Below are 26,426 nucleotides of genomic sequence, written 5' to 3'. Positions count from 1 at the left end.
CTTCATCGGGAAAAAACATTCACGGTGGCATTCGAGGTTGAATGCAATATTATCAAACCTTTCAGTCATCATATTTCCAATTTATTTAGCATTTTCGTGACCAAATATTAGCTCATAATAAACGTAGTTTGTACTTTGTAGTCTTTACTCTCTTATTTGGCTTTGCGGCATGTCTTGAGGGATGACATTGAAACAATGGAATAAATGTCAATCATTACAGCAGCATGTCAAAATAGTCAAAATATTAATCCCACTTTTTTTTAGATTATAGTGTTTATAGTCGGGCGTTTGAAAAATCAGTTTTTGTTATGTGTGTGTTGATCATGGTGGCAATATTACAAATAAAATTCCCTGGTATTAGTTTTGCTCATGGGGTGTGCGCAGAGCGGTGAAATTTGGCGGTGAAATTCGATGACTCACACTAAATCAGGAAAGTCTCATCAATTAGTCATCTCCACAAGGTCAAAACTTGACCATCAATGTACTCCATTCAATTCAATTGTCATGCAACCGACCGACCTAAAAAAAATCATGTCATATTTAACGGTCACCCTGCGGTGCTTGCATTTCAAATCAATTGGTTAGAAGGCAGCAGAATTTCATCCCTACCCCTGCGCCCTCCGCCGGCCAGTGTCAATGCTTCAACGCCTTTGGTCCAAGATTAGATCCCACCGAGATCTGGGCCAGTTCAATGGTCTCCAACCTTATCTTTGCCTCGCTCGCCTGGTGGCCATTAAGTCGCCCGCCATACGCGCCCACCGCTGCGACTCTGAAGGTTTTTTTTCCCTTCCCGAACGCCTCGGCGAGTAGTAGCTGTTAAATTCAAGTGAGAAGCCAAAGACCACGCACACTTTGTCATTGTGGAGATACTGTACAGCAGTGTTGGGCCATCAAGGCCTGCAAGGCCTCTCTTGATGTGAATTATATTTTGTCCATGAATTCTTATTAAATACAGTAATTCCAAATTGTCTTTCAGCTTCCTTTCATTACTTTTCCCCTGTTGTGCAACCCATATTCGAGACAGACTTTTGAAGAATAGACGGACATCATTAAGAATGATTGGATAGCTCCAAAGCTAGCAAAATAGCAGAGGTTATTTTTTCACAGTTGTCTTTAATGCCAGTATTTTTTAAGTGTCTTCAAGTCACAAGTTATTTTCGGGCTAACGGCCTCCTCTAGTGGACGTGTAGTAAATCACAACACACTGGCAGCTGTGGATTGATTCAGACATAGCATTACTGAAGGCCTAGTGTTGACATGCACAGCCCACCACTAAAGTACCGTATGCATACACCTATACGGGGTCCGTTGCTACTTTTTTGCTATTTTAAATATGGTGCATAAATCCTCGCCAAATGATAATTTACCCGACATGACTATTTTTTAAAACCTATTGTTGCTTCCTGCGCACGTCATTTTCCAGCAGGCCTAAGGGGGCAGGATGGATGCTTGAGAGCGAGCCGTACGTAAAAGTCAAGACGTGCCGAGTTGAGCTCTGATTGATGACGCTGAAATATGTCCGCCTCGCACCGCTTCGGCTGATAATATTGATGCGGTGGGCTAAAGCGCTTGCTCGGCATGTTCAACCTGACTCGATATGATTTAGCGTTCCTCTCAGGAGTGGCTTGGGAAGGTGAGGGTCATGTTGTGCTTATTCAGGATGGACAGGATGGATTCCAGGCGCATCACATCTGGCTCTTAGCATGGCACATTTTCACAAGTTTCTTATTGCTGAAGGTATTCACGGCTACATGTGGTAGTTATATTGCATTAATGGCGGTATTCTACGTTGTGAATTTCTACCAAAAAAACACGTTTTGGAGAAGCTGTGCTATAGAAAAATGGTCTCACCTTGCTCTGTCCTTGGACGACGGTGAGAGGCACACTGGTGTAGGGCCACTTGTTCCTGGGAGGTAAGGGCTTGTCACTGTTCCATAAAACCACAATCTACAGCATCCAAAAATAAAATACAAATTACTACACTGTCCTTTTGCCAGATTACACCTGACCTACAGAACATAATCAACATGACTATACACTAACATAAGTTTATATCATCTACCTGTATATGATAGATAAGCATCCAATTTTAAATGACAAGGCCTGCGTTGATCTGTGTGTGGATAGATGCGAGACAAACTACAGAGCGACCAGCCACCCACCTGCGCACAGAACTTGGACTTGGCCACAGCGATGATGAGCTTCACCACGGGAGACGGATGTGACGGCAGCGGACTCACCGTGTTGATCACGCCGGTGAACTGCGATGGGGGGCTCTTACCTATCCACATTGAAACGATTAAACCGACAATCATATCCGTTTAAAGGGAGAAAAATGCATATGGAAATTGGTAGCAAATTTAGAGTTCCTCGATGTAAGCCATGAGTACATGCGCATCCCAGAGAGAGGGGAAAAACACATCTGATGTGACAATGGTTGTCAGGTCGTAACACGAGTCATCTGTCAGTCAAGAAAAAAGCATCTCCACCTCCAAAATCTAATGTCGATGCATATTTCTGTACGGGAGGAGCTGCAAGGGAGCCAACATGGCATCTCGTGCAGGGCACATGGTGTGCCAGGTGTTGGCGTGCCTGTTTGGGAATATTTGCATTCTCCCAGAAAAGTAGAACTGGAGTGCTCTTTCGTGCTTCGCTATCCATCTGACACTGACTGGATCTCAGGTGGGTTTCAATATATTTATGGAACGCCTGCTCTGCCCCTGTGCTTCGCTCTGAAACACGAGGTGGGTTGAGGTAAGAGCAGAATTACGTCATGGTCTTGCTTAGCTGTGCTAAGACCTAAAACGTGGGAACGGAATCAGTGAAAATTAGCATTTTCTGATTTCATGTATGAAAACAAGCGCCTTCTTTTTGTGGGCCTGACGATGCAACCTGGAAAGTTGGGGGGGAAAAAAAATCAAACCTCCACCGCACAGGTGCTGGTCGTCCCGATCAGATTGGCGACCAGCGGGTAGCGACGTCAGCCCTGCCGGCAGCCTCGCAGGTGCTGGTCGTTATAATCAATGACACTTAAAAGGACACCGGGCACGATCATCCGGTGCCGATTCATTGTGTGTTTGCTGCTCGGTTGCAGCATGCATCGTGTACGTGATTGTTTAACCTTGGCGGACTTTTACACTTGGTCTTCTTTTGCTACTTTGTATTTTTTCCATTCAGATCATTTTGATGTTTTACATTTTGTTCCTGCTGACTTTATTTTAATACAATCCACCGATGTCCTTACCTAGCATTGCGTAGTAAAAAGGGAAGCGTGCAGGGTCGGTGGAGTACTGTGGGAGTGCATAGAGGCCACCGGGCAGGGAGTTCCACATCAGACGGTTTCGGGAGACGACAGAGTCCACGCGGTCACGGATTATCTGGACAGGTGGGATATAAAGGAAATTAAAATGTCTTATTATTACATAAGTGACACATAAAATTTCTTCAGCTGGAACCTTGGTTCTGTTAATGCAAAAATCTGTCTGTATCTGTCACAATGCTGAAGACAGATGGTAGATAATTGAAGGCCTTCCACCGAGGGGGGCGCAGCCCTCGCTCCCAAACATGAGGAATCCATTAGCTGTTTAGTCCGTTGGCAATGTTTACAAAGGTCAGCTGCCTTGGTGGTTGTGATGCTAGCAGACCCTTTGGGGGAACTCCAAGAATCTGACATTGCTCGGTTAGGACAAAATAATAAATGACATGTTTTGGATTGGATTAGCCTGTATTAGTCTCGCAGTGCAGAAATTTACATTTCACAGCAGTAAAGTGATGAAAGCAAGAGGAAAGGAAAGAAAGAAGTAGAAAAACAAAATATGGTAGCTGCTGTAAAGGAAGTCACTCTCACGGCGCCATCTTGAAGTCAAAACAACAACAACAAAAACTAATTGACAAATAATGTGACAAGACAAAAGACACAGACAGTCATTCAATCTTAAGCACTTTCTGCACCCTTGTATGAAGCAGTTATAGATGAAAGAGGAGAGGATCAAAGCCTCTGTTTCACCAGTGCATCAGGGTTGTCATGGTGGAATGTGCATGTCTACTACAAGCTAAATGTTCAAAGAAAACACAAAGCAGTAGCTGCCATTGACGAAAAGTCTTTTGTCTTATATCTCCTGTCCCACATAAATCTGCTTCAATTCCAAGCCGCAACATGACGCAAATGACCAATTTAAAAAACATAATATGCTAACATGCTTTTTGGTGAACTTGTCTGTTCAACACAATGCAAGGGAATAAAAAAAACATTTCAAAAGCATCACAGTAAAGTGATGAAAGGAAGAGGAAAGGAAAAAAAGAAGTAGAAAAACAAATTAAGGGAGCTGCTGTACAGGCAGCCACTCTCGCGGCGCCATTTTGAGGTCAACAGAACGATAAAAAAACTAAATAAATAATGTGAAACAGCACAAAAGACACAGTCATTAATTTGTTTGCACTTTCTGCACCCTCTTTGTTGTATGAATCAGTTCTAGATGAAAGAGGAGAGGATCAAAGTATCCTTTTCACCAGTGGATGAGGGACGTCATGGTGTAATGTGCACCTCCACCACATGCTAAAGTTGAAAGCAAACACAAAGCTGTTGACGAAAAGTGATTGTCTCACATCTCCCGTCCCAGTCTAAATCCGCTTCAATTCCAAGCCGCAACAGTTTAAATTGCAAATGCAATTACAAAAAAAAATATGCAAACATTTTTTTGGGTGAACTTGTCTATTCAAAGCAACGCAAGGGGGTTAAATTTTTTTTTCAAAAGCTTTGCAAACGTGTGCTCCTATCTACTCTGTGGATCTATTCGCTATCTCACCGACAAGCGAATTATGAAAGTCACATGCTCACAGCAGCAAAATGAATTTCTACATCGATACATAAATACATATACAATCCTCGTAATCTAAATGAAGCATATGTTGTTGCAGCTCCTGTATTATTATTATTTTTTACTTCTTTATTTCCTTTCCTCTTCCTTTCATAACTTTGCTGCTGTGAAATGTAAATTTCTCCACTGCGAGACGAATAAAGGTACATCCAATCCAATGTAAATCAACCCCTAGTATTGACTCCCACAGTAGCTAATTTCGGTCTGTTGAGCAAAGTAGACAATGACAACAACAATAACGGCAATTGTTATCAATTCGCCTTGTGGAAGATTTCTTATGGAGAGAACATCCGCCCACATAAAAACCTTGACTCTCGCCTCTCTCCCTCTGTATCTCCTTTTCTCATTCATTCTCGCTCACTTTCCGGACGGACTCGCCGAGGCCCACCGGCAAATGCGGCGCTGCCTCACATTTGTTAGGACCTTGTGTTTGTTTGTGCGTGCGTTACGCGTAAAGTTGGATACAGAATTTTTTTTTTCTGGTTATTGTTTGATTTGTTGAGCTTTTTTTTTTTCCTTTAAGAAAAAAGATTTTTTAAAGGCAAATACTGTAAAAAAACACATCAGCCACATGTGATGAATTACAATGAAACCTACTGAGAAAAAAATGGAGCTTCAGTGCTCAAGGGGGAGTCAACTAACCTTTGCACAACATAAAGTTTAAAAACTCGATTTCATGATATTATATAAGCAAAAAAAATTGTTGTTGTGTAGTTTATCAGAGAGGTGAAGCTGAGCCAACGGGTTGAACAACTATGTGGCGGATTGAAAACATATTTTTACGAAGAGGTGAACGTTTCGTACCTCCAGAGTGGTGAGGACAATTTTGGCTACGGAGGAGAAGTAGGCGTCCCACAGGAACTGACTCTGCTGGCGCAGAACTAGGATCTTGTCACGGCCTACTGAGCGAGTCATGGAAGGAACCTGCAGGATGGACAGAGATCAAGTTGTTATGGAGAAAAAAAAAATCAAAACTTAGGTTGTCAATGCATCGTTAAGATTTACTGCCTTGCGAATTGGCTGAAAACAACCTCGCCGCGTCCTCTACTTGGCCCATAAATAGCGTCCGAATTCCGATAAAATGCACGTGTGTCCGTTTAATGGCCAGCAGCTGGCGGGAAAAACTGCCGCAAGATGTCGCAAGATGCCGTTGTTATCGCAGTCAGTCGATACGAGGAGATCATATTCAGCGGTTAATTGGTTTGCTGGTAGGCTTGCGAGTTGGGTTATTGAGTCACGGAAAGAACCTTGGTTGGGGAAGATTCAAAACTCATTGCTCAAAAATAAATAAGGAAATAAATATTCAATAAATAAAAATGGTCAAAGTAATATTTCAAAAGTTTGGAATAATTCTTCCAAGGACTTTGTGACACAACTTGTAGCTTGCTAGCGAGCCAATTAGTTTTGAATGTCAATTGAAACCATTCATAACCAATCAAAATTTAAAGGATGCAATCAACTCTGTCTCTGTCCCTCTCTCCCTCTCTCTTTCTCTGTCTGTGTCTCTCTCTCCTCTCTCTCTCTCTCTCTCTCTCTCTCTCTCTCTCTCTCTCTCTCTCTTTCTATGTCTCTGTCTCTCTGCCTCTCTCTCTCTGTCTCTCCTTCTCTCTGTCTCTGTCTGTCTCTCTCTCCCTCTCTTTTTCTCTCTCTCTCTCTCTCTCCCTCTCTTTTTCTCTCTCTCACACACACACACATACATACATACATGCACACACACAAGTGTATTTTCCCCCGTTTCTTGCAATCCAGGGAATGCAAACATCAGCACACTCCGCCCTGCGGTGCTAATTAAAGGCGACAGAAGGTAATCCAATTGCGGAATAATCCGTTTTAATCCATGACAACACTTCCTGGCTGCCAATGGAACCACAGTTGAGTGAGAGAGAATCTTGGCTGTCGTCGAACTGATAAATGGAAAATTCCCAAACGTCTGTGAGTGCCACCTTGGCATTCCGCGGGAAGGTGTTTGTAAAAGTAGTCGTCCAAAGTTTTTGTCAATGTAGCTCGGAATCGGAGCATTATGGGCTTTTACGCACGGGGATCTGGACCCGGAGGTGATGACATTTCACTATTGAATGTCAGAGTGTTTCCAGTACCCGTGGGTGTCGTTTGGAGGGTTAGGTTTAATTCTAATTAGTTTCCAGATCAATTGTGTTATTTTATTTCCATTTTGGGTTCTTTGTCAAAAGATTTGTTGTAATTTAATATTCATCAGGTCAGTATTACTTTTTAAAATTGTGTGTGTTCTTGTCTGTTAAAAAAAACAGTGTGTGTGAAAGCAAGTACCTGATGCTATCTGTTTGCCATTCTATGGTATTTTGCTTTGTTAGCATCATGCTAAGCACACTTTAGTAAGGCATATCTTTGTCATTGTTTTAAATATTTAATTTTCTTTGCTTTATATTTCCTTCCACTTTGCGACCTCCTTTCAAGTCATTCACCCAAAACTGTAAAAACGATTGCATTGCCAGTGGATTCGACTTTTCTCACCTGAAGCAGCAGCCTCTCGTCGCCGAGCACGGCCGCCTTCCTCCAGTCGATGACCTCGGAGAAAGGAAGCTCCCAGCCATTGCTCAGAATGACGGGAATGCACGCCGCCTGCCAGGAAACATGAGACAATTTATACACAATTCGTTTTTTCCCCCATTCTCCTTCAAAAGAAGAGATAATGACAACGTTCGATAAAAAGACGCGTCAAAAGTTGGTGGAGTAAAAATCCCGCGGGATTGATGGCATCTGATGCAGAGGAAGCGCCAGGGATCTTCGACGCTCACTTTAATCGTCTTGAGTGGCTTCCGAAGCCATTTTATGGAGTGATGACTGTAGTGAGAACATTTTTGGGAGATTCCCAAGATGCATATTCAAATAGTACTTTCCCCTCATTTCCATCTGCTGTAGATTGATTGCGATTCGGATTTTGCAACTGGGGAGCTTGACTTTGACCCTGCCATCTGCAGAGGAGATTGTTGCCACGTGTAAGGAGGGACAAGGCGACGACTTTCCACCTTCTTTGCTTCAGATCTCAATTAGTTACTTTCCCCAGAATATTTTAATCATGGTCATTTCAACGAACAGAGAAGAAAGAGCGCACCTGCAGCGCCTCCAAGAAGCGGAAAGAGCCAAGGCGTCGACCCCGTGGCACCAGGCAGAAGGTAGAGTTGTGCAGTAGCTCCTGGTAGTCAAACCTTCACAAACACCAGATGGAAATGAAAATATTGTCAAATTGACATCATATGAACTTTTTTAAAAGTTGCACAAAATCAGTTCTCCCCCCCACCCCTGAGATTTGTTTTTGGAGTTATTTTTATTGACGCGAAAATTGGAATTTTTTTTTTCATTCCAGGAACTTTTTTATCAACATTATGTAAACTATCACAGAGGTAATATAAGGAATGCTTTTTATCGGTGTGTTTGTTTTACAAATAATCAAAAACGTCCTTACAGTTGGAAAAAATGCCACTTTTATCAAAAACCTGGATGTACAGACACTAACCTACTTATGAACATTTGAGTTACGAACAACCATACATATGAACATTTTCGTCGTAGCATATGCAGTATTCTCTCCAGTTATACATGTACATGTCTATATGGAGCATGTATTTTATTAAATGCCTATTTTTCAGTATAAGCCAATTCAGGTTACGTATACAAGCCTTAAACATACTTATACAAGCCTTAAACATACTTATATAAGCCTTAAACATACTTTCCAACTTTCCATACAAAATATACCACTGAAGCAACTTACAAACGAATTCACCTTACAAACGACCGTTTGGAACGTATCTCGTTCGTAAGTTGGGGAGCGTCTCTAAACATCGTCTGTGATATCACACGATAGAATGAACAATGTATTTGAGGAAATTTGTTCCTGGTTGACGACCACAGGTCAAAAGTTACCACCATTTAATGTCCCTTTTAACTGGAAAAAAAAATCAATAGTTTACGCCAGCCCACTTTCTCAAAGTCACTTTTCAGCAACACGTTTTGTGACTTTACATTGACTGGATAGGTGTGTGTGTGTGTGTGTGTGTGTGTGTGTGTGTGTGTGTGTGTGTGTGTGTGTGTGTGTGTGATCGCAGGGGCTGGCCTGGGGAGATTTCAGATTGCCACCTAATCTGTCTGGGGATCAACTGTCCCCACAACCTCACCAGCAGACACCTCGATGTGTGTGTGTGTATACATGTTCATGCCAAAGAAGAAAAGCTCAAAAATAAGATGTCAGGCATCCAGCACGTCAACCCAAGGTCGCTCTGAGGGGACACACTGACAGACGCAAGCGCCCGCCCCTACAATCAAATATGTCGATTGGCTCCCCCCTGGGTCATTGTGTTCGATATCAAAGTTTAATTTCCATAAACACAAGCATGTGTGGAATCACCCAAAGCCACTTTTATACTTGATGGTTTTTCTATTGGTTGCAATAGCAGAGATTTGGTGGCACGGTTTTGGATTTTTTATAACAGACAATGTGTTGGCAAAATGCAAAACAGGTCGTGAGCAAACTATTATGTGGAGCAAGCCGTCCTTTGTAAAACCAAATGAGGGCTAGTTAAGTTCAGTGGCCGTGAATGTGGCAAGAAATACACTTTAATATTTGTTTAATCCATTTAACTGAATACACCTTCTGTGTACAGGTCGACAGATCGAGAGAGTTGGGGAGAAAGTTAGGAGCAGTATGCTAGCGAACAATTTTTTTACTGGCACACAATGGGGGGGGGGGGGGGGATTGGGGCATTTGCGACCGGAATCGTCGCAATGTCGAGCCCTTTCAATGGAAGAGCATGTCACGTGCCTGAATGTTTAACTCATTCACTGCCATTCACACATTTATTCGGGAAGTGAAAATATGTGCGCCATTCCCGAATTTGTTCAGGTTTTGTTTTTTTCATGCTTGAATGCCGATAAAGCGCTGATCATACCTCTCGCAATGTTTTTTTCCCTTTCACAAGGGGGCGGCATTTCAATTTTCTCCGTGGTATCGCTTTGTTCCAGCTTCAGCTGTTGTTCAAGCGCTATATAAACCAATATATATGTATGTATTGCATTGTATTTTGGACATCCACCCTCATTTCAAGCTCATATAACTCCAGACCCACATTATTTATGAATTAACTCTTTTTTCTGATGAAGGAAGAGAGTCTAATAATAATACAATTTATTTCTAAGCACCTTTTCAAAGCTCAAAGGTTTCTTACACTGCATTGAATGTTTACATAGTCCTAAAACTCAATATAATAATAATAAACAATGACAACAATAATAACAACAACAACAACAACAACAACAACAACAACAATAATAATAATAATAATAATAATAATTTAGAAGTGCCTTTCAGAAAACCCAAGGACACTTTACAATTAAAAGAACAGTAGACAGAACAATAAAACCATAAATAAATGATAAATAATAAAATAGCTGATTAAACTAAACCGTGAGTTCAATATTCTTTGGGTCAGTGAATTCAAGTGACAATGGCAAAAATCCTGGCAGTGGAGTGGACACATTTTTGCATGTCCAGCAGTGAATGAGTTAGTTAAAGCACGGCGACTGCGGTCAACAACGATCTCTCTAACGGCGGCACGCCAGGTAAACAATAAAACACATCTCAAGTAATTACTGCTAACAGGAAGTGGGGACACCCGCACGCAGGCACACACAGATATGAACACACACAGGCTTTGCCCGGCATGCGGTGGCTCGTAGTCCCTTCCAAGTGTAATTATTGTGTGTGTGTGTTATCACACACAATCATACACAAGGGGCTAAAAAACAAACAACCTGTGTTCATTAAACAGAGCTGAAAAGTTTGCTCGTTTCTGTGGTTTAAAATACGAGCCAGGCAAATGGGGCCATCAAAGGAAAACATGCTGCATCAGAAAAAGCAACAGCGGCAACACACACACACGCGCGCGCACACACACACACACACACACACACACACACACACACACACACACACACACACACACACACACACACACACACACACACACGCAAACATTTTCCTCTATTTTGTCAGCGGGTATTAATGAGGAAATTAGATCTGCGCTGTACTGTGTGCCATTACAATGATGGATGGTGCAGTGAAGGTGCAATTGATTTGCGTATGGTAAAGATTCACACACACAAACACACACAAAAATGCATGGCGGATGTAATATTTGCTTGCTCACTGTTTGTAACTCAACATCCATTTTGTATCGCTAAAAAATGCTACGTTGGGGATCAATCACAGATCAGAATCTATCGCAACTATTGTCTACAATTTGCTGAAAAGCATCCCGAGAGGCAATGGCAGTCGCGATTGAGTATTCTAATTACTTTATGGATGACAGGAAATTTGAAGGTTCCTTGGCATGCCAAAAAATATGGCGCTAATCCTGATTTCTAAGCAGTATTCCAAAACATTGTTCCAAATCAGTGTTTGGAAACCGTTCAACTTGATGGTCTTGGGCATCATATTAACTCATTCAGTGCAATTCGCGAATTTATTTGGGAATTGTAAATATGACGTTCGGGTTATATTTTGTTCAGATAAAGCGCTGTCCATGACCTCTGGCAATGTTTTTCCCTTCCACAAGGGGGCATTTTCATTTTCCTTTTTTCCATGTTAGCTTTGTTCCAGCTTCAGCTGTTTTTAAAGGGCTATATAAACCAATATTGCATTTTATTTTGGACAGCCGCCCTCATTTCAAACTCATATAACTCCAGACTGATATAATTTAGGAATTAGACTCTCTTCTTTCATCCGAAAAAAAAATAGTTAAGGTTTCCTACGCTGCCTTGAATGCGTATGTAGTCCTAAAACTCAAAATTACAAAAACCCTGGCACTGGAGTGGACACAGTTTTGCACGTTTGGAAGTGAATGAGTTAATGGACGATGACTTTTGTGTATGTGTACTTAAAAGAAACAAATAAATAAAGATGTTTTCCCACTGGAAACTCAAGTAAAGCATCTAAAAGCTTTCCGCTGTTAACCAATCAGCTGTGAACGTTCGGGGTCAACGTTTTCTTGCCTCGCAGAGAAATCCCGTCAAAGCGATGAACGAAAAAGCTAAAAAGAAAGAGTTTTTTTTTAAACGTTCCCTTTTTCTCTTTGATATACTTTGGCAGGCGTCATGTTGACATTTCCAAATCCTGGTGAGATTTTCATGCCATCGCGCAGGGGGGGAAGCAACAGGCGAGGTGGATAAGGGGGAGGGGGGATCACAAATGTATTGAGGTGCATATTGTGGCGTAATTCATTATTGATGAACAGGAAACATAGACGGCGAAACCCGGAGGCGTCGGATCGACAGTGTCGTTCTCGTTTGGCCGCAGAGTGATGAATATCAGGCGGGTGCGCGCATTTGTCCAACGTGTGTTTGTGCGTCGCCGCTGGACACATCCTTCCTACGGGTGAGCAATGAAAGGCGAGAGACGTCATCAGTCCTGCTATTGATTTTGCCGCCCCCGTGCCTAATTGAAGCAGTCAGGCCACGCATAATTGAACATAGACCTCTCCATCACTCCTTTCTCGTTCGCACCAAAACTGCGTAAAGGCCAAAAATAAATAAATAAATACATTTCCTGACACAGGTGTCAAAGTCAAGGCCCAGGGGCCAAATCCGGGCCGCCACATCATTTTTTTTGGCCCGCAAAAGGAAATCAAACTTCCATGAAATTCCATGATACTTGCTAAAATCCTCACCAAAATTTCATATTTTTGGATGTAAACCACAACAACAGTCATTATTCTTGACTTCAGATTTGAAAACTAGTTATTCATTCATTTGTTGTGCGCTCTATATGTAGTATGTGGCGGGGACATAAACATTCTAATTGCTTCCCCAAATTCATAATGGCCCACGAGCGGAAACCATAACTACAATGTGGCCCGCGGCTAAAAATGACTTTGACACCCCTGCCTTAGACACTCTTCTGTCATCGGAAAAAAAGTTAATTCCTAAATTAGATGGGTCTGGAGTTATATGAGCTTGGAATGAGGACGGCTGTCCAAAATACAATGCAATATATACATATTGGTTTATATAGTGATTTAACAACAGCTGAAGCTGAAACAAAGCGCTAACATGGAAAGAAGGGAAATGATCACCCCTTGTGGAAAATAAAAAACATTGCCAGAGGTCTGGCCATCGCTTTATCGGTATCCAAGCATGAAAAAACAAAACCTCCCAAAAAATTCACCATTTGATGACAGACCTCTTCTCCCCCCATCATTTTAGTTTTGCGAGGTTGACAAGCTTGACAAATTAACCCTTTCTACCATACATGGCTAATCATGTTACAAGGGGTCGAGAGGCATCGATTTACAATCCCAAATCAATTCTCACATTAATATCATACAATAATAATCACAATGTGATATTGTGTTCCGAATCGAAGCCTTGCGAGGAGATGGCGGTTTGCTTTTGTAGGTCATTGGGCCACAATTAGCTGCATCTCCAGAAGGCGCTCCCAAGTGTTTAAAGACAACGGCGAGTGAAACAGTACATCAACTAGCCTACGGCATTATCCGACAAGACATAATCTGCATATACAGCACATACACGGTATGTGTGTATGTGTGTGTGTGTGTGTGTGTGTGTGTGTGTGTGTGTGTGTGTGTGTGTGTGTGTGTGTGTGTGTGTGTGTGTGTGTGTGTGTGTGTGTGTGTGTGTGTGTGTTGTCACAGGCTTTGATACGCCCACCGTCCACTGGGGAATGAGCGAACTATTCTGCAGGCCAGGTGGTGGGCGGCCTTTTTCACAAGCTTCCCGCAGCTGCGGCGAAGACAACCACCCGTCGAGACAAGAGCATTGCAGTCGCCCCGTCCAAATCAATACGCTCATCAACTCGCAGAGCGCTCGCTCGCATCTGCGAGAAAGGATATTTCTGTCCGGAGGTGAAGAGCCATTTGTTCCGTGGGTTCTATAGTTTGCTTCCGCCGGTCCGAATTTGTTTCGAAACATGGCGTGTTTCCAAACAGTTGGAGTGATGTGAAATCAGCTTGAAAAACCTGACCACCCACGTTAGCATGAGAATAATCGAATTTTAACAATTGAAACAGTTTGACTTCTCAACTTCAAACTTAAAATACAGTGATACCTCAGCTTACAAATGTAATTGTTTCCCAGAAAGTGTGTGTAAGGCGAAAAGTGTGTCTTCCAAACATTAATTTCCCAGAGGAAACCATTAAAAATGAGAATAATCAGTTTCCAGACCCCCATAAAACATACTTTTCTACTAAATAAGTCTTAAAACTACACAAAATATACCTTATTTTATGTATAATAAATGTGCTATTGTATTGTAATTAAAGAAATAAACTGTACTGTATGATAAAGTCGTTTTATTTACCTTTGTGGTGGTCGTTGATGTAGTTGTCTCTTGATAATATCCGAGTGAAGTTGCCGTGCTTTCTCTGCAATAATACCCTCACACACTGTCCCCTGCTAGCTGCTTTTCGTTAATCCAAATCAACCGAAGTTTTTCAACATCTTCTATTGCCTGAGACCGTTGCTTTGACAACACAGAAACACTCTTAGCCACACGTAGCAATGTTCGATTTAGCATACTGGTACTGGGATGCTCAGTCACACAAACACACACCTCGTTCGTGTTTTTCGATGATCTTCTTCTGGTCGACAGTAAATTTGTTTTGTGTCCGTTTTAGCTGAACAATAGCCTGTGGTGGGGTCTTTTTTTGTCCCATCAAATGTATCCTGTATACACAACACATATGCGCTCAGAGGAAGGGTGTGTGGAAAAATAGTCCGGCAGCCACGGTAGCGCTGTTCGGCTCTGTGGTTTCGTGTTCTTCCGCCGAAAACTAGTCCACCAGCCAGTGTGGCGCTCCGTGTGTTTCCTGAAAACTAGTTTGTGTGCCAAATTTATATTCTCGCGAATTTAATGTTCGTAAAGTTCTCTGTGTTCGTAAGCCGAGGTATCACTGTACACAAATCCAACCCAAAAGTAGACAACTAGGAAGTAAACATGCCATTAAACACACCAATGCCAAAAGGCTGCTTACACAGAGTCCAACCTGAGATGTGACTGCAATGTAGCGCCTCCACCTTGGTCCTACGACTGCACCGAAGAGAAACTACTTTGCGTAAATACAGTATAGCGGTATATATACAGTATTTTTTCTATTTGTCAAGAGTTGACTTCACTGCTGCAATGCGTTACTTGATGCATAACTGCAGCCGGAGAAGTGTGCAAGCAAACAGCGTTGATTAGAGAGTCACAACTCGACCACTAGTGGATTCTTCATCTTTCAGCCACTGCGGCCATGATGAGGTGCAGCGCCGTTGTGAGCGTGAACACCCGTGTGTTTGTGTGTTTGTGTGTTTGTGTGTGGAGGCAGTGTATTAAAAGCCTGAGCCAGCAGCCGGTGTGCGCCCCCCCAAACAATCTACCCCCTCACCCACTCCCCTCTCACTATAGTGAATCCATTCCTCACACCTCCGGCCTCATTTCAGCCCTCCTATTTCCAAGAAATGATTGTCTGACTTACACTTAGTGTCGCGTATGTGCGTACGTGTGTGTGATGTTTTTCCCCCCTTTTTGTTGTTGCTGTTGCGGTGTGTCTTTCAAAGTCAACAGTAGACTGAAAGCTTCCACGCTACCATAGCGAGACAAAAGTTGGCACGGCAACGTCCTTTGAGGACAAAAGAAGCCCCGCGTTACGAGGCAAAAGCTTTGAAAGGCATCACCCGGTTGTTAAAAGGTAAAGAGGAGGGCGTAAAAAGTATTCGTATTCCCATGATGATTCTCATATTCGGCAGAGTTAAATTTCGATAACTGGTTCATGGGTTGATACCTGATGTTTTGGTTACGCAATCACCAAGAAAAAACAAACATGCATTAAAGACAAAGTATCATCTTGTTTAAAAACACAACAGAAGGAAAAATGGACAAATATATCAATTAATTTTCTTGCCGATAAAGCGCTGGTCAGACCTCTTTTAATGTTTTTCCCTTCTACGAGGGGGCAGCATTTGCCTTTTGTCCTTTGTTACAGTTTCAGCTGTTATTAAAGTGCTAACTAAATGAATATGCATGTATTGTATTGTATTTTGTACAACAACAAAAAAAACACCCCCATTTCAAGCTCAGATAACTCCAGACCCACATAATTTAGGAATTAACTCTTTTTTTGTTGTGAAAAAAAAGAGAGGCTAAAGTTTCTTACACTGCATTGAATAAATGTGTAGTCCTAAAATTCAATATTCTGTGGGTCCTGCAATTTGAATTAAAATGACATAAACCCTGACACTGGAGCGGACACATTTTTGCACATCGTCTGGCAGTGAATGAGTTGTAGACCATCAGAAAACGATCCAAAATGAGAAAGACACCGAATGTCAAAAATAAAAGTCTTTTGTCACATTTTTGTTTGCCAGTATTTCTCAATATTTCTGAAGGCTAGCAACATTCACGTAAATTTTGCAGGCCTGAGCATTAGCCACACATAAATATCCAACCGGTAGCAGCGTAAATGTCGCATACTGATTGCCTCCGCCTTTGAGAACCACATTGGAACAGTGGAGCTAATCCCGACGAGGACGACAGCCTGCATTTACACTCGGCAAGGTTTTAAGGAAGGATCCGATCCAAGCTTTCAAGTGAGTATTAGCCCAAAGCCAGCGGCAGGGTCTTGCTGTGTCCTTTGTTCCCGAAAACACTTGAGAGCAAAAGCTGCATTGTTTGAATGATGTCGGGAGATAACGGAAAGAAATCTAAAGCCGGAATAAAAATCGAGAGATTACCTGGGCGGTGATTTAACGCCCTGGCTATTATTTCTCCATGTGTGTTGATGATGGTGAAAAACAAAACTATACACCAGGTTAGCCTTTCTGTTTGAAAATACTGAACAATTATAATCAAAAAATAAAGAAGGTGTTTTTAGAATGGACGGCTCCATTCATACGGCAGCAAAATATGCGTACTAAAGACCCAATCAGTTTCATCGATTCCACTCGGTGGCACAATTTTCGTTCCTCAGGCTATTTATCCATTTCCAGGGCCCCTTCTGGCTAACTCCCTCCAGGCATAGAAAAGATCAGTGGAATTTAGTTTGAGGCACCTAAGCATGTCGTCGCCGTCAACGGGCGAGATCACACAAAGACCACGGATGTCTCACTCTGGCGCAAATCAAACGAGTGCGGACAAAAGGCCAGAAGAGAAAAAAGAACTCATCCAAAGTCCGAGTGGATTTTAGATGAGCTGTTGAAAACTTTCCACGGCCAATACACATGACTTAAATCCATCATAATATTTTAAATATGTATTGCTTCAAATAGCACCTGCATGTCCTTATTTACTTGCTAGCTGAATCCAACTACAAAATATAAAATACACCAATTTTTCAACAAAGTTCTCACCATTAAGTTCCTCTTTGCATCAAGACGTATAAGGCGATAAGATACTGACCGAGATAGAAGATGACTTTGCTTGTTTTCGCCAACATGAATGTAAGTATAATAGCAAATTCTTACTCTACACATAGTATTTATTTTTTCCACCTTATAAAATTGAGGACAGTGAATTTTACATATTTTTCCACATCTAGTAATCATTCGGCAGAGTTTGGAAAAAAGTAATGCGATACATAACATGTTATATGTGCCTTGAATACCTGGGGGCAGTATGACATGGAGATGGTTGGTCATTTTTTGTTGATGATAAAGAATACATGCACAGATTTATGAATGATCAGATTTAAAAAGTAATTATAATCATATTTTGGACATTATTTAAGATATTAGTTTACTTTTTGGGGTGAGGGAGCAACATTTTTTTTGTTGCCGACACAGGTCACTCCTTTCAATCGAAGTATTGAACGCACATATAAAAAGAGGCTTCACTAGGAGACCAGCAGACACAAAAGGGAAGTCGAACATCCGACAGCGCTCGCACATCACAAGAAACCTTGGTCATTTTCTGAGAAGGTAAGCAAATACATGTTGGAGAGAATAAAAAAAGTGTCTTATTTTGAACTGAAATGTAATTTCTGGTTGGCCTAGGATGAAGTGGACGGCTGCGTTCCTGGTCTTGGTTATCGTGGTGCTGATGGCACAACCCGGAGAGTGTTTTTTGGGACTCATTATTCACGGCTTAGTTCACGGTATATTTGATGATTCTTTCCGAAAACATATTTTCATGTCTTTGCGTTCAATGTGACTATTTTAATCGCACATTTTTTTTTTGTTTTGTTTAGCTGGAAGGCTGATCCACGGGTAAGGCTTTGTATTTCTCTGATTGCTGTCAGAGTTTGGGTTTAAATTATGCGGTTCTATCGTGTCCAGATTGATCCACGGGAATCAAGGCTTTGAAGAGCAAGAAGAGCTCAACAAGCGCTCGGTGGAATTTGTGCCTGAGCAGCAGGTTATGAACTGAGGTTGTTGGCTTACATGATGCTGTTTGTATTTGGTTTTGGATTGTTTGAGCTCAATAGAAAATGCTTAAGATGCACATTGATGTGGAGTGTTGCTTTTTGCGATATGAAATAAATCTGCAATTTTATTTCTTCTGTCTCTTGTCCTATTTTTTTTTGTAATTGTCATTCTGATATGAGTCCTGAGTATTATGCCTGATAAAAATATATATATTGACATGCAAAAGTAGTTATCGCAAATCTGCACAAATAAAGAAGTTTTGAAAGGCACTTGTAAATTAAATGGATTATTATTTTAAAGACCATTTTACTGGGATGCAAAGCTTTCAGATGCTCTGCCCCTAAGCTCTAAAACTCACTTCCACCCAAGATCCGAAATAGTGCCTCTCTTCCCACATTCAAATCCCACTTCAAAACCCATCTGTTTAAAATCGCATTCACAGTTGAGTTTAATCAGCTCTTTTAGTCTTTATAATTTTATTGATGGTTTTATTGTTCTAGTGCTTATTGTTCCATTGTTCTTTTTGATTGTAAAGTGTCCTTAGTTGCTTTGAAGGGCAATAGTTAATTAAATGCATTATTATTATTATTATTATTAATATCATTATTATTACACTAGTAAATTAGATGCATTGTTATTATTATTACACTACTCAATTAGATGCATTATTATTATTATTATTATTATTATTATTAACATTATTATCATTATTATCATTATCATTACTATTATTTTTAGTACACTAGTCAATTAGATGCATTATCATTATTATTATTATTATTATTTTTTTAATATTATTATTATTAAGTAATATCAACTACCCATATTTTTCTGTTTTGATAAAGAGTATAAAATGTGAACTGGAATAAAAGTCAATGATAATAAGGAAATCTACATAAATATCAAAAAAGCGGGTTTCCTTTGTTGCACTGCTATTTTGCTGTAGTTGATTTTTATGTATATTATTTCATATATGTATATGTATATGTATATTATTTCATATACATATAAATAGGCAAAATTCAAACCAGTTGTACCTTGTAAAAAGTGTAATGCTTATAGTTGGTAATTGCATGTACTGTATTTTGAACATATTATTATTACTATTACTATTATGATGATGATGATGATTATTATTATTATTTGTCACGTTTCGCGAGGTGGTGATGGCGGGTTCGGATCCCAAAAAGCAGGCAGGAGGGAGCAGGAGGTTGTTTGACAAATTGTATTAAAATAAAGTCAGCAGGAACAAAATGTAAAACATCAAAATGATCTGAATGGAAAAAATACAAAGTAGCAAAAGAAAACCAAGTGTAAAAGTCCGCCAAGGTTAAACAAACACGTACACGATGCATGCTGCAAGCAGCAAACAAACAGCAAACAAACAATGAATCGGCACCGGATGATCGTGCCAGGTGTCCTTTTAAGTGTTATTGATTATAACGACCAGCACCTGCGAGGCTGCCGGCAGGGCTGACGTCGCTACCCGCTGGTCGCCAATCTGATCGGGACGACCAGCACCTGTGCAGGTGCAGGCGGGGCCGACAGCGCCCCTCGTTGGTCGCCAACCAGATCATGACAGTACCCCCCCTTCAAGGGGCTGCTTCCAGAAGTCCCAACAGTCTCGTCGAGTTTGAATTGCGTCACTCGACGAGCCGCGACGTCCACGTAAACGTCCGGCCGAGACCTCCTTCCAGGTAGCCGTCCAGGGTGACACTGGGTGACTGGCATTGCACGCCCACGTCCAGCCACGCTGTCGTCGTGCATGACGAATTGAGTCTCATCCACGACGAGCCGTGCAACGTCCGCGTCAACGTCAGTCCGAGACCCCACTCACCGCTGGATCCCGGAGCGGCTCTGGACTGGTCTCGTTCCCCCGGAGCCGGGCAGTTCACGCCCACGTCGGCGTCCGGCCGAGACCTGGTCCCATACGGCCGTACGGGGTGCCATTCTGCGCCTGGCAGTTCGACGTCCACGCAGTGCCATGCGCCGTCGCGTGAACGTGCGAGAGGGATCGCACTCACGCCCACGACGATCCGTGCCGCGTCTTCGTCCACCCCAGGCCGAGTCCCGTTCCCATCAGGCCGCCGCCCGTCGTGTGCTGGAGAGGCAGCAGTTGCCCTCTCCACCGACCGTTCCCTGGCGAGTGGACCTTTTGGGAGACTGTTGGGACTTCTGGAAGCAGCCCCTTGAGGGGGGGTACTGTCATGATCTGGTTGGCGACCAACGGGGGGCGCTGTCGGCCCCTCCTCCACCTGCACAGGTGCTGGTCGTCCCGATCAGATTGGCGACCAGCGGGTCGCGACGTCAGCCCTGCCAGCAGCCTCGCAGGTGCTGGTCGTTATAATCAATGACACTTAAAAGGACACCTGGCACGATCATCCGGGGCCGATTCATTGTTTGCTTGTTTGCTGCATGCATTGTGTACGTGTTTGTTTAACCTTGGCGGGCTTTTACTTTTGGTCTTCTTTTGATACTTTGTATTTTTTTCAGTCAGATCATTTTGATGTTTTACATTTTGTTCCTGCTGACTTTATTTTAATACAATTTGTCAAACAACCTCCTGCTCCCTCCTGCCTGCTTTTTGGGATCCGCACCCGCCATCACCACCTCGCGAAACGTGACATTATTATTCTTACTTATTTTATTGTTATTTATTTTTTTGATGAAAGATTTGAGTCTAATGAAGATGTGCCAGGCGATAAAAATCCACTTCCCTTCCTTGGTTCCTGAATGTCAATGTGTTTGAAGCTTGATAAATGTTGTGACATGACCACAAACAGAACTCAAAAATCCTCGCCTGATGGCGTGAGATATTCGCCGAGACATTCTGCGCTTGACCAGATATGGTCAGAGAAGCAAAGACCGCCCATTTAAATGAAAGCGACGGGCGGAAGCAGTCAAAACATCACATCGCCGAATATACTCAGTGTACTTATTTCGCTCTGTCGGAAGGTAAGTAGGGTTTGTGGCTTTGGGGGAGCTTTTCAAAGAGTTGAATGAATTTTGTTTTGTTGAACGACATTAAAAAGTTGCTAACATGACTGCACTTAACTCACATGTTGTTTCAACTTCTAGCTTAGTGTTTTGCTTTTGTGTTTTTTCCAAAGATGAAGTTGGTCACGCTCTTCCTGGTGTTGTCGCTCGTGATGCTCATGGCCGAGCCTGGCGAGTGTTTCTTTAGAAGTCTGTGGAAAGGCGCCAAGGCGGCGGTCCGAGCAGGACATTCAGCATGGAGAGGTACAGTAAACGTCTCGTTTATCCTTTGAAGTGATTTGATAGATATCATTATTCCGTGACTGTTTTTTTTAGCTCAACGAGAACAAGTTCGTGAGCAAAAGAGGATTGCTTGGTAAGCAAATGACTACATTGACTGAGCAGCACCTGAACATAAAAGTAACCAAAAAAAAATCCAAATAAATGGAGATATCTAGAACCGTCAACACGTTCAGTTCGCGCTTGATAACAATGACAACTTCTGCATCTTTCTCCAACCAGGGAAAATCGACAACAGAATCCGTATCCACCGCCACAGCAATATGTGCCCATCATCGTCGAGGACTGAAAGCGGTTGAAGACGTGGAGATTTCTGCGAAACCAAACTGCATAAAAAATTACGGCTTGTTGGCAAATGATTTGATTTAATTTTAAACGTCTTGTCGTGCCTCGTTACCTTGGTGAATAAAGCAAATACGAAAAGGAGAAGTGAGGCTCTTATTTACATACGGTAAGGTGTGCACAACTTCACCACCGGGAACCGAAGTAATTACCAATACAGACAAACAAAGACAAGATTTCCTCTAAGAGAAAATCGATTGCAATCACGGTGGTGTATGCAGAGGATAAAGAATGTGTTCACATTTTCAGTTTTTAAAACAAGAGGATATAGCCAGTATTTGTTTGACTGTGTATGGCAACTGCGTGTTTATCTGTGTTGATGGCGAAATTAGAAGGAAAACACATAAATGATGCAATGGTGAATTGTTGTGTGTTGCACCAGGACTACTATTTGATATTCGCTGACACAAATTCCCAGCAGACAAATCAGCCCATTTCCAATGGAGCTTGGGCGCCATCTTTATGCATTTTCTGGGCTGGGACACTACATGCTGTCATTGACGGCTCGAATTGATATGGGAGGACTCCTTTAATCTATTGCAAACATTTATGCTTTCCTTTTCAGAACTATTTGAATCATATTCATAACTGGATGAGTAACAAGAAAGCATATTCTCCGAATCTGAAGCCATTGTTTTGATTCTAGAGCAAGGCAAGACATCTTGGCGTGACGTCACGAACAAGGGGGCGGGGCCTTCTGAAACTGGCCAATTCCGGTTTCATTTTGAAATCGTTTTTGGACACTTTAAGTCATTTTTATTGTTTTTTTTCATTTGACGAAAAAGATCAGCCTGTGTGTTTTGGGTATTTTAGATGATATAAAACGTTTTTCTGATGTCAGTTAGGAAACAAAAAAATGGTATCGGTTTAAGAATGAACTGTTTTTTCTGATGAAAGAATAGAGTCTAAGGTTTCTTACGCTGAATTGAATATTAATGTAATCCTGAAACTCAATATTCTGTGATTCCTGCAATTTGAGTGAAAATTACAAAAACCTTGGCACACATCATTTGACAGTGAGTGAGTTAAATTCGGGTTGCAGACATCCCTCCAAAAAAACAAACTATTCACATCGACTTGAATGAGTTAATATAAGTTGTCTTTTTTCTGACAGGGAGGATAAACAATACATGCATGTCAGTATTGCTATATTATCTAATTGAAACCTCACACAACCCAACATGATATAAACACAACTTAGTAAGGTTTCAAAGCGCCATAATATGTAAAATATGTCCAAAGAAAAGTGAGACACAAAAGAGTCCCGCTAATTATCGCGAGCGCGCACATCCCCTGCCAATCAAACGCATGTTAATGGAGCAGCCCGTTAAATCAAACGCTAACAACGATGGAGGTGTGTCAACCGCCGTCAGCGGCCTCCTTGTTGGACACGACAAGACAAGAACAATATGTTGGTGCTAATGAGTGCGCCGCCGTCCAACTTGCTCTCTCTTTTTCTTTTTTTTTCCCCCTCCCACCAACAATCCGTCTGCCTGAAAAGTCGACAATTATCATGTCAGGCTGCTTGAATGGAAGTGGAACTTTTCTCTGGGGCGCTAATTGTGCATAACTGCATTTTTTTGGTGATGATTTTTTTTCAAAGTCACCAGCTCTGTTATTACTCTGAATGACTAATTCGGTGCCATTTTTAATGCAAGTTTTAAAAAAAGGGTGGAAGAAGACGCTTGTCGCTCAAGGTTGGAAGGACGGTGGTATCTTGGGATATATCTCATTTCACGAGTAACTAGCAGTGAGGAACCGGTTCCTCTAGAGTTGCAAATGCAAGTGCTGAAGATGAATGACTCTGTGTCTTTGTGTTGTCATATTATTTATTCTGTTTTTTTTCCCTGTCTTTCCTTTCCTCTTCCTTTCATAAGTTTGCTGCTGTGTTACTTCCGGGTAGAGTGAACGCTGGCGCGAATGGCTGCCGCTGCTCACGGCACAAAAAAAAACCTGAAGTGTCTTTGAGAGTTTTGAAAGGCGCTTAGAAATTAAATGTATTAATATTATTATTATTAATAATAATAATAATACAATACAAACTCAAAAGCCAACAATTGTACTTTGATTTGAATTGATGTATTTCTTTTCAAAGCTTTGGTCATATAACCTAATAAATGAAAGTATACACGTCATGGCGCCCCGTGTTAGGCTGCCATTGAGTCCCTTTCCGTCTTACTATTTTATTTGTGTATAGTATTTGTTTATGTACAGTAGTCATTTTTTTGTACATGAAAGATGATGTCTTTTTAATATTGTTGCAAATGTTCCCACTGTGGGACTATCAACTCATTCAGTGCCCTTTAATAATTTATTTGGAAATTGAACATATGACGTAGAGACCTATTCCCGAATTTGTTCGAGTGCCGATAAAGCACCGGTCAGACCTCTGGCAATGTTTTTCCATTTCCACAAGTGGGGAGCATTTCCCTTTTTTCCGTGTTCGCGCTTCATTCCAGCTTCAGCTGTTGTTAAAACGCTATATAAACCAAGATGTATGTATTGCATTGTATTTTGGACAGCACTCATTTCAAGCTCATATAACTCCAAACCCATGTAATTTAGGAATTAACCCTGAATTGAATTTTATGTAGTCCTAAAACACGTTTTGTACTGCGGCCCCCAGTTGCACCTCATGTCACTCCAGAATCAAATAGAAATGATTTTTTTTTTTCCTGATAAAAGAAGAGAGTCTCGGGTTTCTATGCGGCATTGAATGTTAATGTAGTCCTAAACTTAATATTCTGTGGGTCCTGGAATTCGAGTGACAATGACAAAAACCCTGGCACTGGAGTGGACACATTTTTAGGCATGTCTGGCAGTGAATGAGTTAAAGGCTTTCTGGTTCTGTTTCTGAAGTAACACATAGTTGATCCCGTAGCTCAAAGCAAACATGATGAAGCAGCATTTTGCTGTTTTGCTGCAAGCCAATTGTGTAAATGCCTGGAAACGTTTGTTGAAAACTATTTCATGGCGTTTCATGTTTTATTTGATCAAATTCATATTTATAACATGGGTGGATGAATTTTAATTCCGATTTCAAACATGACTTTAGAAAGATCATAACATAATGAAAATATTTGTTTTCGAAACTGCTCGGTGCAGATGCACGGGTGGCTATTTAACCACAGTTCTTGGTGTTTATACACACATCATATTTATGTTTGGCGCAGCGTCTGTCCTCCGGGCGGGGTGACATCACAGAAATCGGAGACCTGCGGTTTGCGGCGAGGGCCAATATTAGTTAAGTATTTATTTACCGATGCAGCCGACGGCGTCCCGTGAATTATTCATCATTCCTTGCTCGCCGGGAATCTGTTGGCAGCAGAAAGGAAATCAATGTAAAACGATGACGGATGGCAGACTGCGGTGGGTCGTCCACATACAGTATCTGCGCTAGATGAGATGCGCTAGGTAAAGCGATCGGGTCTGCTGATCGCGGGGAAACAGATCGGGGGGGGGGCTCCGTCCGCAGCTGTCAAAGAAGCGGATGGGGCAGGAACTCAGCGACGATTCTCCAATGTGGAACGCTCAAAATTGTGTGATTGTGAGAGCGAACGGTTGTTGGTCTATGTATGCCTTGTGATTGGCAGGCAACTGGTTCAGGGTGTACCCCCCACCCACTGCCCATTAACAAGCGGATTAGAAAATGTAGGCTGGAGTTACAAGGACGGTGACAGACTGAATCGGATGCATACGTCAAGGCAGCACTATATTAAGCAATTCCTCCGTGATATTTCCTTATTTCCACATGCCTGCTTGCGTTCCGCATCAATCACTCAGCCCCCTCCCTCACTTGAAAATCCTCTCCAGTCCGATGGAGACAAACGGCCGCAAGATAAGTGAGCACTAACACGAGCGCTGATGAGATGAATGGAGACAGATGATGATCCCTCTCTACTTTTTTTGGGGGGAGCAGTGGGTGCCATCACAGACAAAGTTGCTCGTTTAGCTAACCCCCGTCTTCCCAATTTAACTCATTCACTCCCATTCACAAATAAATTCGAGAATTGAAAATATGACGTACAGCGCCATTTTCAATTTTTTGGTTTTTTTTCCGTGCTTGGGTGCCGATATAAGCGCTGGCCATGGCCTCTGGCACCACATGGGGTCAGCATTTCCCTTTTTTCCATGTTAGCGCTTTGTGCCAGCTTCAGCTGTTGTTAAAGTGCTATATAAACCAATATGTATGTACAGTATTGCATTTTATTTTGGACAGCCACCCTCATTTCGAGCTCAGATAACTCCAGACCCATATAATTTAAGAATTAACTCTTTTTTTCTGCTAAAAGATAAGACTAAGGTTTCTAACGCTGTACTGAATGTTTATGTAGTCCTAAAACTCAATATTCTGTGGGTTCTGGAGTTCAAGTGACAATGACAAACACCCTGGCACTGGAGTGGACACATTTTTGCACATTGGCAGTGAATGAGTTAAGCACAACAACCAGCAAACGGCTTACTTTTCAAAAATGTAAAAATAAATAATAATAATTGTAAAAATAAATTGGGATATCCTTCCAAGCAGATTCTTAAATG

General features: G+C 41.8%; 3 protein-coding genes across 4 annotated transcripts in view; 2 read left to right on the top strand and 1 right to left on the bottom strand.

The window, feature by feature from the left end:
* Positions 1–26,426, bottom strand: part of LOC148883758 (exostosin-1) — a 59,358-nt gene that overhangs the window by 5,661 nt on the left and 27,271 nt on the right. For both annotated transcript variants that reach the window (XM_089022223.1, XM_089022224.1), the window contains 6 exons: positions 7,969–8,062; positions 7,368–7,475; positions 5,682–5,801; positions 3,245–3,377; positions 2,163–2,281; positions 1,852–1,947 (listed from right to left, as the gene is read on the bottom strand). In XM_089022223.1, coding sequence (XP_088878349.1) covers positions 1,852–1,947; positions 2,163–2,281; positions 3,245–3,377; positions 5,682–5,801; positions 7,368–7,475; positions 7,969–8,062 — 670 coding nt within the window. The remainder of the gene's footprint in view (positions 1–1,851; positions 1,948–2,162; positions 2,282–3,244; positions 3,378–5,681; positions 5,802–7,367; positions 7,476–7,968; positions 8,063–26,426) is intronic.
* On the top strand, positions 17,688–18,396 carry LOC148883760 (pleurocidin-like peptide WF3). Its single transcript, XM_089021685.1, has 4 exons — positions 17,688–17,822; positions 17,898–17,998; positions 18,092–18,110; positions 18,180–18,396. Exons 2-4 carry the CDS (start codon positions 17,899–17,901, stop codon positions 18,268–18,270), a joined length of 210 nt encoding a protein of 69 aa, XP_088877811.1. The 5' UTR covers positions 17,688–17,822; position 17,898; the 3' UTR covers positions 18,271–18,396.
* LOC148883759 (uncharacterized) lies at positions 21,070–21,994 on the top strand. The gene is made up of 4 exons (XM_089021686.1): positions 21,070–21,224; positions 21,380–21,509; positions 21,582–21,621; positions 21,768–21,994. The coding sequence occupies exons 1-4, from the start codon at positions 21,147–21,149 to the stop codon at positions 21,832–21,834; spliced, it is 315 nt and encodes a 104-aa protein (XP_088877812.1). The 5' UTR covers positions 21,070–21,146; the 3' UTR covers positions 21,835–21,994.

The sequence above is a fragment of the Hippocampus bargibanti genome, linkage group LG19 (genome assembly GCF_051943395.1).
Source record: "Hippocampus bargibanti isolate YZ-2025 linkage group LG19, ASM5194339v1, whole genome shotgun sequence".
NCBI classification, from domain to species: domain Eukaryota; kingdom Metazoa; phylum Chordata; class Actinopteri; order Syngnathiformes; family Syngnathidae; genus Hippocampus; species Hippocampus bargibanti.
The sequence above is the reverse complement of the archived record's forward strand: the minus strand, read 5'-3'. Positions and strand labels throughout refer to the sequence as shown.

Coding starts and splice junctions, on each gene's coding strand:
- LOC148883760 (XM_089021685.1), top strand. CDS start 17,899: ATGAAGTGGACGGCTGCGTTCCTGGTCTTGGTTATCGTGGTGCTGATG.
- LOC148883759 (XM_089021686.1), top strand. CDS start 21,147: ATGAAAGCGACGGGCGGAAGCAGTCAAAACATCACATCGCCGAATATA. Junction 21,510..21,581: donor AGGACATTCAGCATGGAGAG/GTACAGTAAACG, acceptor TGTTTTTTTTAG/CTCAACGAGAACAAGTTCGT. Junction 21,622..21,767: donor GAGCAAAAGAGGATTGCTTG/GTAAGCAAATGA, acceptor TTCTCCAACCAG/GGAAAATCGACAACAGAATC.